General features: G+C 40.9%; 1 protein-coding gene across 5 annotated transcripts in view; it reads right to left on the bottom strand.

Moving 5' to 3' along the window:
- Nucleotides 1–3226: 3226 nt before the first annotated feature.
- rtn3 (reticulon 3) overlaps nucleotides 3227–14773 on the bottom strand; it is a 29961-nt gene continuing 18414 nt past the window's right edge. For all 5 annotated transcript variants that reach the window (XM_085759822.1, XM_085759821.1, XM_085759820.1 and 2 more), the window contains 6 exons: nucleotides 14119–14326; nucleotides 11627–11765; nucleotides 7896–7965; nucleotides 7306–7352; nucleotides 7045–7103; nucleotides 3227–6930 (listed from right to left, as the gene is read on the bottom strand). In XM_085759822.1, coding sequence (XP_085615948.1) covers nucleotides 6882–6930; nucleotides 7045–7103; nucleotides 7306–7352; nucleotides 7896–7965; nucleotides 11627–11765; nucleotides 14119–14326 — 572 coding nt within the window. In that variant the 3' untranslated portion in view covers nucleotides 3227–6881. The remainder of the gene's footprint in view (nucleotides 6931–7044; nucleotides 7104–7305; nucleotides 7353–7895; nucleotides 7966–11626; nucleotides 11766–14118; nucleotides 14327–14773) is intronic.

The following is a 14773-nucleotide window of genomic DNA, read 5'->3' on the forward strand; positions in this document are numbered from 1 at the left end:
GAAGTCATAATGTTAAAGGATAAGGTTGTAATTTTAAGGTTAAAATCATGATTTAAAATAAGTAATTACATTAGAAAACCAATTATGTTTTGATTTAAAAGAAATTGTTCAGTTGGAACAAGTAACTGTGAGGAAACACTGCAATATTAAAAAAAGAGGAAGAGGAAGTCAGTATTTATCTGATCACTGATCAATGATTATATATTTTAAGTTGTGCAATTAGGAAAAGTTATTGGGAAAAAGTAATTAAAACAAAATGTAATTTTCCAACAAAACATTTTTGAGATTTTTTTTTTCAAAGATTTGATATAATTAGTTATTTGAAGGAAGAAGAAATAGTATAAAAATAGATGTTATACAGTTAGAATAAATAATTGGGGGGAAGTCCGAAGAAAAAGATTGAATTTGTGAAATCGAAAACGAAAAAAAAAATCAAGATTTGAATTAAGTTGTTGTTTTCAAACTAAATATTTTGGATCACGGGTTACTTTTAGGATTTCTTTTTTTTCTTTTTTTGTACAATTCATAAATTTGGAAAACGTCATAAGAAATGAATGTAGTTTTTCAATACAAACACTGTGAAATCCTTTAGAGAAAAGTTTAAAGATTTAAATTAGGTTGTAGTTTTAAAGGAATAAGTCATAACATAAAAAACACATATTTCAAACCTTAAGTACACTTGAAGGTATGAAATCTGACTTTTCTCTTGTAAAATTACAACTTTATACAAAAACTCTGTCACATTAGTATCTTCATATTCAAGATTTCAAATTACAACTGTATTCATTTAACATTATTTTCCCTAAAGATTTAGAAAAGTGGCCCCGAACACTCCCTCTGTTGTACATAAATGTGACCGGTGTAAACTCCGAAGAAAACTCAGACCTGACTTGTTGATAGTGAAGCCCAAAGCCGACTCTCAGACACAGTCACATTTCCATTTCATTAGTACCACCATAGAAACCTGACATAGCACTTAATTATTTAAATTGAAGTTAAGATACAGTGAAATGGCGGATGGAGCATTTGAGATAATGAGATATAATGAACTTGCTCTTATTTGTTTGTGTGTGTGTGTGTGTTTATACTGTGTGAATGACCAGTCTTTCATTCTTCACTTTAACTTTTGTCTGCTCACTTCTCATCTGTACATGGCCGACATGTGACATATGCATCTCTCCTCTGGTCTTTGAATAAAAACTCAACACTGTGAGGTTGTCGGCTCATTTGCACTGTATTATCACTCTAATTTAACTCACCGAAGATGATCAGATTTGATTATATTTTGGTCTTGATCACTGTCTCCCTGTCTCATTATATCTGACAGTCCAAAGTCAGGTGGATTAGGATGAACTGGTTCATCGGAGGAAACGGCCTGAAACTGGCAGTAAGTCAGTGATGTGCAGTGCACAAAGAACTGCTCCTACAGATGGTCAAAGGATTTATTTTGAACCATGTCAACCTGGATCTTCACCAACTAAAGTCGCAGCGTAGTTTTCCATCTCCTCTTTCAGCTTCTCTCTGCAGCTCCGGTAACAACTGGTCGGTGTCAGCCAATCAGAAAGAGAGAAGGGGCTCTGGGTGTCTCTTCTTATTAGCTGATTGATAAATCAAATAAAATTAGAGCAGATTTCAGAATAAAACACTCAGAAACCAAATCCTGTAAAGTTGTTGGATGGTGGGTGGGGCATTGGGGGTGACTGCTGTTGTTGTGACATCACAAAGTGACAGGAAGTGCTGACGGCTGGTTTTAAGGCTCAGTTTCTGAATACAGGCTGTGTGCATTTCTCTGTGGACTGAGGCTTTGATACTTTCACAGTATTGATCTAAAGAGCTGATCAATATTGAAAGTGGAATCGCATTCCCATAGTTGTATAAGTCACCATATTTCCTACCGGAGTTTCAGTGTTGAGTATTGGACGTACGTTTTTTTACAGGATATTTTGATGTCACAATGAAGTTGACCTTTGACCTTTTGAATACAAAACATCCCCATATTATGTTTTCTTTAAAGAGGAACTATGCAAGTTTGGTCGCTTTTCCGCCGTTTTGCTAACCCTCCTCTTGGCCATGTGCATTTGTTTACAATGAAGATGACCAGAAATCAATCCATGGAGCGGTGGATAACGTTATTTATCATATATCATGTTACCATGTCATAAATAAGAGATTACGGGTTACGGGGCGTTTGTGTGGCGGTGCCGCAGAGACGAGAGCTGGGACACCGGGTCGGGGGCTCTGATCTTACAAGGTTGGTTTTCAGCCAAGAGACGCTAGGTGGAAGGTAGAGAGCAGAGTTACAAGTCATTTATTTAACCATCACAACTACTCTGAAGCTGTTTGATTAAGGTACAAAATGTAGCAGAGATAAGATAAGATAAAAATCCTGCATAGTCCCTCTTTAAATACATTTTTGTTAAATATTGTCATAATGAGTAAATCAATTTTATGAGTTATACCCAAAAACATGTTTTGTGAGGTCACTGTGTGAGAAAAGGTAAACAAAGTGACATCACTGTGCACTTTGACCTCCAAAATCTAATCTATCCCCTCTTTGAGTCCTCTGGTGGACATTTGTGCCAAATTTGAATAAAATCCCAGAAGGCATCACAACACTTTTTCCAGCTGGCTTGGTTCTGTTCATCTTTAAGGGTTTCTTCGTGATCCAGCTATAGATGAATGAAGAGTTAAGACCCCCCTTCTTATAGCTCACCAGTTTCCATATTCATACATAACTCAACAACTTAACACTGTGATATCTATTCACTATTTAAGGGGCTGTGGTTTAGATTATTACGTAATTCCACGTTGGCTTTAAAAATGGGACGTTCGAGTCCTCACGTGACATGTTAACAGTTAAACTGGGTTTTAGTTGGGTTTTTTTTTTTCTGTCCTGTGTCTAAAATTAGAAACTATAATCTCTCCACCCAAACACCATAACAGACAGCAGCCTCCCAAGTCAAATCTTCTTATTTTGGATATTTCATCTGGGTGATTTTTTTTTTTTTTTTAATCCTCGGCTGCGCTCCCACACTGTAGGCATGCTGGGAAAATACATGGTTTTCTGAAAGTACTTCCCGTGCCCTTTCCATCCCCCTAGAGTGAACAGAACAAGCACACACCGAGCCACGAATCCTTTGACGTGTTTTTATTAATTTCACGTTGACATCAGTACAGAGACCACATACTTTTTTTTTTTTTTCAGTTTTCTTCATTTTTTTAAATTTTATTTTCCTGCAACATCTTTCCCAAAGCTTCAAAAATTGGAATCAAAGTCATAGCTAATACAAAACAAAGCTGATGTTAGTGAACAACGTCTAGAGATAACCAGTAAAGAGTCAAAAAGCGCGAGAAAAAACAAGACTCCCCAGAGACAAAGTCAAATTACACTCCTGCCACACACACTCCCATACCCGATGAAAACAACACACAGGGACAAAACAGGAAGAGGAGGAGAAAAAAAAAAAAAGCAACATGCTGTGAGAGGAACAGGTTCAAACGTGTGTCAAGTTTTTTTTTTTTTATTATTCATAGTAATATATTACACTCTAAAGAATAGATAGCTAACTACGACTCTGAGTAGCGATGATCTATTTAGCCTTGGTAGCATGCTAACGTAGGTAACATACATGGCCCTTCCTGGACTGAGGTTTCACTTTAAAAGGTGGTGCGGTGCATAATTAGCATAGTTAGCTTGTTATAGCACAACACTTGTCGGGGGGTGAGGTCGGACCGACAGCTCGAAGGTAAGTCGAGTCAACCAAAAAACACAAGCAACAACACCTTCCACTGGTTTTCTAACCTTACAGGTAGATTCGGTGACAGTTCACATTTCTAACTTTTGTCTTATTCACCTCAATTTTCGCTATAACCTTCTTCGGAAGTTATAAGTTCTTCTTGGAGCCATTTTACGCCGTATAGAAAAATCGTTCCTATCAAAGTTTATCCTGTTTCGACTGAAGCAAAAATGTCTCAAAATTTGGGTAAAATTAAGCAAAAGTTACAAATGCAACAACAACAGTTTTTTCCGAGGCCGGACAATGTTTGCAATTTTTTAACTGAAGAGCTCCTTTAAAAAAAGAAAAAAAAAAAACATTTAAAAACAAACTTTTCCAGTAGTTTGAGAACGACGTAGCCTTTTTTGTTTTTGTTTTTTTCCAAAAAGCTACACTATGCAATTTCCTCACATTCAAATAAATAAACAAACAGGATGCATAATAATAATAATTATAACAACATTATCAGTGTCTGCATTCAAGGCTGCCGCCTCCCCGATCCGAGCCCTGGTCACACTCACTCCACTACTACTTCCTGTGGGACGCTTGCACGACCACGAAGGCTAACGGCTAGCGGCTAGCATTGCATTTCGTACAGGAACGTTGCATTTCGGGTTTGAAAGAATGCAAGCGAGACACGTGCACGAGAGGAAGTTAAGCAGGATGAGTGTGTGTTTTTTTAAGTGTGTGTGTGTTGAGGTGGTCGGGGAGAGGAGGACACACAGCGGAGGGGCATGCACGGAGAGAAATGAATTAAATGTTTTCGCCGCGGACGACGTTCAGCAGTACAGGAGGAGGACTGAGTCGTCTGAGGCGTTACTGCATTGCGAGGCAGCGGAGGGGGCGGAGCCTCCACTGACGTTCATTCAGTATTCAGGGGACAAGAAACACGAACATACTGGTCATTTAATGTCCTTCTGCAGCACATCCACACCCTTATCAACATGGACATGTAGCAGTAAGCGGCGCGCTAATGGGTTTTTCTTTTCTTTCTTTTTCTTTTTTTTTAACTGAGTTCAAAAAACACCATTGAACACAATCACAAGTAGTAATAATAATCATATCAAACAAAAAAAAAAGTCAGGGTCAAAATATGATACAGCCTATTAGGAAGGGTGAGAGTCCGTCCAGCTTATACTACGACATATGCTTCATGGCCGTCAGAGAAAAACAAAAAGTGACACACATCACAGCTCTATAATAATAATAACCTCTCTATTCAAAAATACCACCCTCCGACCCGTTGTCTGCGAAAAAACACCTCTCAGGTCTGCTGAGGTTGCTTTGGAGTCCAAAATGTGCCTTTTCTTAATGTTCATTTTTATTAAATTACATTAAATTAATTTACTAATCTATTCATTAGCGAGTTTGACTCTGTCTTTGTCGTCTCCCATCGTCAGTAAGTTTACATTTTCCATTCATGCTCACTATGATTTAATACGTGAAGCCCCGCCCATAGGGAAGTTTTGATTGGTTAGCGTTAGCCCACTTTAGCATGTAATCATTATCCACATTTCAAAGACATGCATTTTATTATAAAGGTTTAGGAAGCAGGCAACAAAGAGTCCTGGAGTTGAACCAGGGACCTGCCCTTTTAATATAACACTATAAATAATGTCTTGGCACACTCTAGACTCCATACATTTAAGACCAAAGGCATGCTGGGAGGATATTTTGGCGATTTCGGGGCGTGATAACACATCGGAGAGTGTGTATTCATCATCGAACCACCATTAGGAATTTATTTCTCACAAGGCTCCAGAAAAGTCCTTCAGTTTTAAAATGATGACACTAAACATACGTCTTACAAAGCCGTTGTAAAGCTAGTAGGGAGTCAAAGCAGCCATTCTAATTAATATCAATAATAGTAATAATAATAATAATAATAATAATAATAATAATAAGTAGTGATAAGAATAATCAAAATTTACAAGTGAAAATATGAAGTCTCAACACTTTGTGGCTTGGACAAATAAAAAAAAAGAAGAAAAAGGAGTTAGGACTGCTGTGAGTGAGGGAACGTTCCTTGGATATAAAAAGCGAGGCTAACGTCTTCCATACAGCAGAGAGCCTGTGGTCGTCCTCAGGTGTGTGTGTATATGTATTTATATTTATATATATATATTTATATATACACACACACACACACAAAAAACAGAAAACTGTCCCAGAAGAGAGGGTGAACTAGACCAAATTATCACAGCTGGCTCAGTGTTCCAATCCTTTTATTTCAACCTGCTCAAAAAAAAAAAAGGTCTGAAAAATAAAAGTTCAGTGCATTGCAGAAACTTACATACACAAGTGCCTGTAAGGTGAATGGAAACAAACTCAAAACACAGGCCAATCAATAACAGCAAACCCAGAACCAGCTCCTAAGAATGAACTCATATCTATCCATACGACAGCCGGAGAGAGCACGAGAGCAGGATAAGACTATCCACAATTACACCCAGGTGGTTGCTTTTTATTCCATTTTTTTCCGTTTTTTTTTTTCCACGTCTTTATTTTTTTGTACATTTTTCTTTTTCTTTAACGTCTCCATCTTAAATTATCCATTTACGTTCATGGAAATGTGTGGTTTTTGAAGTACAGACATTTGCTTTTTGGTGACATAAACAGCCATCGTCCAACCCCCACCCTGCTCGCTTCTTGTACACGACGAAAAAAAAAAACCAGGTCATAGATTCAGTCTAGTTCACTCGACCCTGCCTCCATTTTCTCCCCCTGTGGCGACGCCCACAGACAGGCGGGGTCCGGACGCGGCGTTACATCACTTCCTCGCTAGCGATGCACTTCCTGTCTGCACAGGCACAGTTCTTTTCTAATGCTTGCAAAGTTAAGCTGCGCAGTAGTTTTACATTGAATATCGAGTAGCTCAGAGATTTTTCTACCTAGCAAGGTTCAGTGTAGTAGGGTGGTGATGGTAGATGGAGGAGGGGCGGGGCAGTTAGACTGAGGGGGCGTGGTTAACTGGGGGAGGGGGAAGGGGCTAAGGTCAAGGGGAGGTAAGGTAAGGAGGAGGGGTTGGGTTTAAGATGATGGTGATGGAGATGAGGATGATGGTGATGTGTAGGTTTCTACTGTAAGGGGGGGAAGGGGGGCTGATCATTCAGTTTTGCTGCGCTTCACAGCTCCAGGAAGTTTCTCTTGCAACCTGCGGGGAAGAAACACAACAAGACTGAAACATCTGTGGACAGAAAAAAAAAAAAAAAAGCTGTGGCGATACAGGATGTTCGCTTCACTGTTAAGAAACTGAAGATTCACTTACTTGGCCATTGTGGTGTTGACTTGAGTACGTGCCACGTCAATGTACTGATCAATCTGGGTCTGGAAGGAAAAGAAAAGAAAAAGAGGAATGGCGTCAACCAGAGAAACATGGGAGGTTTGTAAAAACCTAGAAAACGAGCCCAAACATGAAACTGCGACTGGTATTTGCCAATGTGGCATTTCTGAGATGCTGGCGGCCATTTTGTTTGACCTCACGCTGCAGTGACTTCCTTCATGACTTTGGGTGGAGGATCAGTCTCACCTTGTTCTTCTCGTAGACTGGAGGCAGAGCGAAGAGCAGGATGTCAGCTGGAGACACAAAGACAAAAACGAGTTAGATCCAGATGTTTCAGGTCATAAAACTATGTAAAGCTACTGAACTTTAAAGGGATAGTTCAACATTTTGGCAAATTGGCCCATTGCCATAATCCCTATAGTCATAGCAGTAGGTTCGTTACCTTTATTTGTCGGTGCAAGCTATTTTTTAGAACGGCGGAGCAGAGCCGCGAGCTGCTCAGAGCTACGCTACGGAGGCTCATGGGATTTCTTGGTTTCCCTCATCAAACTCATCAAATACACAATCCAACAACTCCAAAACGCTCTCATGGACAAGTTGTTGGATTGTCTATTTGATGAGTTTCATGAGGGTAACCAAGAAATCCCATTAGCCTCTGTAGCGTAGCTCTGAGCAGCTTGCGGTTCTGCAAGGTAACAAACCTACTCCTAAAACTATAGGGGTTGTGGAAAAGGGCCAATTTGCCAAAAATTTATTGTTTAACTACCCGTTAAAAGAAAGAAGAAAGATTAAACCAATGGGCAACGTCTTGTTTCCCTGGTTGCCACGTTTCTTACCGAGGATGAGGATGGTGATGCCATTGAAGACGGCTCCTACGTAGGTCAGCAGCCACATGACCACAGCCAGCTGGGGAGGGAACAGACACAGAAACTCAGCATCCAAACACTGCACATCCACCTACACACACAATATCAGCTCAGATCATACCCAAGAACATCACGCTGCAAATGTGTTGAAGGGATAATTCATAATTCTCTCTTGGTGCTCGTGTACATTGGTATGCTGTAGTTTGGTGGCTGAAAAAATGTCGTACTAAGGGGGATAAACTGCTGAAAATATTCTACATAAAGCCAACAGATATTAGTTTATGATACTGGAAAGGTCTGATTGGAATCTAATGCAGGTATTTTTTTTTGCTACCTCATACAACCCCACATCAAAAAAAGACCCAAATAGCTCAAATATCTTTAACAAAAGAGGCCAAAAACGAACTAATACAGGTCATAAAGGCACCAACGGTTGTGGAAACACCAGTACAATATAAGAATTATCTGCAGGTATGCATTAATTTGTATCAAATATGATCAGATATTCACCTAAATTACAATAACATACCAAGACAATAAAACATTCGGCCTCATGTGAAGACGATCAGAAAATGACTGGAGTCAGGAGTCATCAGACCTGAAGTCAGTCTGTGGAGGTGTGACTGTGACTTGTGAAAAACACAACACACTCAGACCTTCAGAGAAACATCAGCTGATGTGAACCAGACCTCACAACAAAGAAGAGCTGATGAGCAGGAAACTGAAAAGGTCACCGAGTTCAGACCTTCATCAGTCCACACAGCCACTGGGACTCTATAAAGTCTATAAATGGAGATGATTCAGCCCTGCGGTTGCTCTGGACGATCAGCTGAGACAGCTCAACTCATGATTGATGATCACTGACCTGAAGTTTGACTCTACTGTCAACTACTGAAAAATGTTTGAATGTTTGACGCAACAGGAAAACATCCTCGCACAGCTGGAGCAGGGTGGAGGGAGCATTATGGACCAGCTCCACATCTCCAAGCAGAAAAAGAAAGTTTCAAATTTATCAAGCTGAGGATCGGTATTATAGAGTGTAGTAGTATTACAGAGTCCAGAGATGATCAGTGTGACGTCATGGACGGAGATCGTTTCTGAAACAAAGCTAAACACTTGTCTAAAAGAGGTCCTTTTTGTTTGTAGGGACTCGAATGACTAACACACCTGCGTGGTGGTAAAAAAGAGACTTTAACTGAACAGGAACTTTTTCTGGGTCAAGTTGACGACCTCTAACCAGGGGACTTTACACAACCTGAATTTTAACAACGCTTTGTTTTTCTTTTATATCCTTCAAATTGGGGCATTTTGCATCTAGCAAAGCCACAGCGAGGTCGGCCTCATTACCGGTACTATGTGCTGGTTGTCAGGTGAGTGACGTCAGCAGCTGTGGGACAGAAAACGGCAGCTGTGTTAGCGATGATATCATCATCATTGATTTTCTTTCATGTGCACACGATATGGGAGTTCATCTGTCAGCGGCGAATCCAGGGCAGTGCTCGGCTGACACAAACCAGTCTGAGGCTCAAAATGGGGTCGAACCACTTTGCAGTTTTTCAGTTTGCTCCACTTCAAGCTTCAGGTTTTTTTTTTTCTAAATCTGCTCTGTTTTCCTGTTTTTAAAAAAAAATCTTTTATCAAATTCTTTCCCTGCTCTGTTTGGTATCAACACATCTGAAAAAGGCCTGACTTGATGTTTGTTTAAGACGGACAGTGCTGCCAAAGCCTGTAACTGAGTTCATTCTCCATGTATCATTTACCACCACCTCTTGTTTGTTTGGCAGGAAATCCCAGAAGCTGCTACTGGAATCCATCAACTTGGGCTGCAAGGTGTCTAACAGAAAGACCCAAGTCAAAAAGAGTGTTGGGTGGCTGTAATCGGGTAGGAACGAACCCAAGATGTGGACTGAAGACAGAGGTAACTGGACACCCTGGAAGGTGTGATGAACAGGGCTGTGACCTGGGCTGATGTGTGGACGATTCCCAAAGTATAAATAAGCCTTCTCACTCTGTAAAGTGTCAGAGACCTGTACCTTTGGTCTGGGTCTGAGGAAACCTGCCAAATCTGTGCCCATCACCGTCGGGTAGCACTGATCTAGGTTCAATGCCGATGGGATCACAGTTGGGTGAAAGGAAAACTAGCAGGGGTCTGGGATGCAGATTGGAAAAGTCTTTCAATACGGAAATAGCTGATGGACTTCATCAAGCTAGAAGGTGGACCAGAGGAGCTCACCCCGACTTCTTCACAGCCTCTGGTCCTTTTAAAGATAGAGGTCTTATCTGAGCTCGCTGTCCCAGGGGGGAATGCGGTTGACCGTTGAGAAGAGGAAGTAGAAGAGGAGGGCAATGACTTCATCTTGCAGAAGTCAACAGAAAGGACTTTGCTGGAGTATCCATAACTTCCTGAAGTTTGTTGCAGATACCGACTCTGGGTTCAAGAAGGTGCTTGAAGACGAGTGGGAAGGGAAAGACTTGCAACGAAAGGTCGGATCAGGGAAATGCCCCAGGTGTTCGGTTACGGGGTGTTGGAGGCCAAGAAAAACCGCTTGTAGATGTACCTTTGCTTCTATTTTTTAAAATCATATCCTGTTTATGCTGCCTGAGGGAAGGAATTCAAATAGTTCCCCTCATAACTCTCTAAATACAAAAGTCCTGAATGTGCTGTTCCCGTTGAACCGGAATAACCCTGCCTGAACCCAACCCTTTTGTGGTATTGACAGTCAGATCAATCAAATGAATCTAGGTTTAAACTGACAGTTCGGATGATCCACTGAAGGAGAGGTGACTCACCATTTATGACTGATGATTTGTGACTGATTTATGGCTGATGATGACTGATGATGTTTTACTGGAGTACCCATCACTTCCTGAAGTTTGTTGGAGGTACCAACTCCGGGTTCAAGAAGGTGCTTGAAGACGAGTGGGAAGGGCAAGACTTGCAATGAAAGGTCGGATCAGGGAAATGTCCTCAGGCATTCGGTTCGGGGGTGTTAGAGGTTGAGTAAAGCCGCTTGTAGATGTACCTTCGTTTCCATCTTTTAAAATCATATCCTGTTTATGCTGCCTGATGGACAGAATTTAAATAGTTCCCCTCATAACTCTCTAAATGGAAAAGTCTTGAATGTGCTGTTTAAGTTGAACCGGAATAACCCTGAACCCAACCTTTTTGTGGTATTGACGGTCAGATCAATCAAATGAATCTAGGTTCAAACTGATAGTTCAGATGATCCACTGAAGGAGAGGTGACTCACCATTTATGACTGGTGATGTTTTACATTTGCTCTTTGACCTCCAACGGATTATTTGCTCATTACATCACAGTCCATGTCTGCTGTCACTGCAACCACAGACTGCTGGTGCAACAAACTTAACTTTGCTCCCTCAGGAGTTGCTCTGGTTACCTCACACAGAGGTTTCCTCATACATGTCCAAAGGTTCCTAACGTATATACGCAATAAATGATAATCTAGGTGAAATGTAACACTTCTTCTTTCAATTCAGGTCATGTCTCAGTGAGACAGATGGGTTTTTTTTTTTTTTTTTTACAACGGATGTTGTGTTGACTGTGTGCATACTCCGTCCTCATGTTGAGTTGATACTGTACCAGTCAGAGGAGATCCCTGGGGAACAGGGCGGGAAGACGCTAAGGGAGGAAACCTCATGGTGACGGTGGACGGTGAGTGAAGGCTGCAGCTGCTCACCTTTAGGGAGTCCACGAGGTCCTCAACCAGAAACAGGCGGCTCATTTGCTTCAGGGCTCGGTTGATGTAGGTCAGACTGGCGTCCACGTGCTTGCGGAAAGTCTCTGGGGGGATGCTAACATCCTTATCTATCAGGGTCCTGCAGAGAGGAGGGAAGAGGAGAGGAAGGTGAGGACAAAATGAGGCTAAGTGTCCGGGCTGAGGCTGCTGCAGGAAGACTGAACTATACAACTACAACATTTCACTTCAGAAGCTTTAAGATGAAGGGTTACTAGGGTGTTGACAAAGACCAATGGCTCAATCATTACTTGGCCAATTCAAGAAGTTTCTGGTTTTCAAAACTCAGAGGACAGGACATCAGATATGAAGTTTTTGAAACTCATCATTGCAAAACAGAGCTGAACAAACGTTGTACTTTGCACCTACTGTACCCAGCAGTGTGTTTTATTGAGAGACTGAGACTGCAACCCTTTATTAGAAACTGACTGAAATAAGACACAGGCCTGTATTCTGAATTTTCCATGTTGTAATAGTACAACTCATATTTTAGTAAAAGGCCCCCCTGTTTTCAGTCAGCGTCACCGCTCGGCTGAAAACAAACACTGTTTTCATTCACTAATTACTTCCAGTTGCCTGCACTGTGACGTTTTACTATCAATGAAACACAGCTGCTCCTGCACAGATATTTCACATTAGAAAGATTTTCAGCAGCTCCAGGGGGCAGGAGCGCTGAGATATGCTTTTCATTTAAAATGGAGTTGAGTTTCAGTGAAAAAGTAAACGGCAAAAGCAGAAGAAGCTGTAAGTAATCTGAGACAAACGCTGACTCTTATCTGAGAATTCACAGTAAAGAGCTTAGGCTAACCATTTCAAAGGTCAATTTAGTATGAAGGTAGATGATTCATGTCTCAGTTGATTATGAAGCAGGTCTGGGTTTTATATTAATACTGTCAAAGTGTCCACAGAGAAATGCTCACAGACTGTTCCTGCACTGCTCAAGAGAGAAAATAAGACGGTTTTTGATTCTTAAAACTATAAATATATCTTCTTATGGATCAACACCGTGCCATTTTGGATGAATTTTCTAAACCAAATAAAATCAACTGGGTAAATCATTTTTATCGCATCATTTTTGATTTCATCCTGAATCAGCCGATTGAGACAAGCCATCAGGAGGTTTTGGCATTGCGCCGTTGAGTATGAGATATGAGATATGTTTTGATCCGCGTTCCACCGAGTTTGGCCATGTACATTTTTCTATTAACAAAAGCAGAGTTCACATCAGGAGACTCCTGACAGCAAACATCCGGAAACCTTCTGGTCTTTGCGGCTGCATGCATTTTTTTTTTTTTTTCTTATGTAGCACTTTGAGATTGTTTGCTCAATATAAAGTGCATTACAAATAAAATTCATTATTATTATTATTATTATTATGTAGTTTGATGTCTTACGTGAGCCAGTGGCAGCACCAATCAATCATTTATGTTCCTCATCCATACCGTAAATACTTTGGCGTGGAGAGAAGCAGGAACATGTTCAAAGCATCTGAGTGCACAGCCTGAAGCAGAGAATGACCTTCCAGTACATCTCTTATATCAGACTCCACAGTCAATATCTAGAGGGTAAAACTTTTCATCAGCAATTTCCTCTAATGCCAAAATGAAAGGCTCTAAATTTCAGAGATGAACCAATAGGAATGGGCGACCTGATTAACATATCACAATCCTTTTGCACAGAATCAAACTCCTTTATCTTAATCATGATCTGCATCCTGTTTCCACTCTGCTTTTGTGGTGAAAGTCAAGACTTGTGAAGTTCAAGTTTTATCTTTCGATCGCTTTGATGCCTCTCAGTTGTTGTGATTGTGTCCTCTGTTTACAGACTTTTTCCTTCCTCGTTCCGGTTCAGACACATGAACTTGTGTAACGGCTGATACTGAACATTGATTCCACACCACTGTGTTAGAAAGGCTAATCAACAGCTGATTGCTGCTAACCCTGTATGGATTATAAAGAACAACTGTGTTTTTTATGTGTCACTGGCTTTACAAGTGACACCCCTCCAAATTTAAGTATTTAACATTTTGTATATTACCTTTGTAATGGTGGGAATTTTCAAAATAAATGTTGTTGAGGAACTGATTTCTGTATGTTTTGTTTATTGATGGGTTCTTGTATTGTTTTGTTGCTTGGACCTATGGTTTTATGGCACCTGTTTTTGGTTTGGTTCCTATTATATACCTATTTTTTTTGTCAACTCTTGGTTATAAGGTGTCAGATAAATTAAGATTGATGGGGTAGTGTAGTTTCTTTTTCCTGATGCCTTAAATTTGAGGGGAAAAAGTCAAGAATTCTCTACTTGAAGGAGCTCAAGGTCATTTAAAATGGTAAACTCAGCTTGATCAATCCTCCAAAGAAGCCTTAGATGCAAAAAGTTGCAAAAAAAATGCACATGACAATAGTACAGAGTAGCATCTATATATGTGGTCTTACTTGAAGGGGTGTCCCTCGTTAGACTTCTGCACGGCCTGGACCACAGACTTGTAGATGCGGAAGGTGATGGTGACGCAGAGCAGAGCCAGCAGCAGGTAGGAAACCACGCTGATGACGCTGAAGGCTGCCAGAGACAGCAGCATCAGCATGGACACGCCGAACACCAAGCCCGACTTCTTGGGGTCTCGCCAGTGGATCAGATCCTTGACTGCAAAAAGGTGGAGGGAAAAGAAGGAGTGTTAGATGGTGGTGTTGGTTTGTTCGGATGAAAATATTATGATCGTCTCTAGTGTCCTCGACTTCAGCGTGTGATGTGTTGCTTGGTGCCAAACCCAATCTAAATAAAGACCTGGTTCTCTCCACAGCTGAGAAAACTGAGTCATTTTCAGGGGTTGAATACTGATTATTTGCGAGTGGTTGCTTTTACAGAAAAATATTGGTGCTGGCCTTCAACGCTTGAAAGAAGTTTGCGCTCGGCCTGGGGGGAGAAAACCCTCCTACTCCGCAGCTCTGGACCATAAAACATGAACACGCCATAAATCTCCTCTGGCGTCTCTCAGCCAAGAATAACAGAGAGGCACGGAGCTGTAGATGCCCGACTCATGTTTGCATGCTCTATACAAGGCGGTTATGTAATGCTGGGGCTGCCACTTCG

This window comes from Trachurus japonicus, chromosome 18, assembly GCF_045865225.1.
Source record: "Trachurus japonicus isolate A0001 chromosome 18, Traja_1.0".
Taxonomy (NCBI): domain Eukaryota; kingdom Metazoa; phylum Chordata; class Actinopteri; order Carangiformes; family Carangidae; genus Trachurus; species Trachurus japonicus.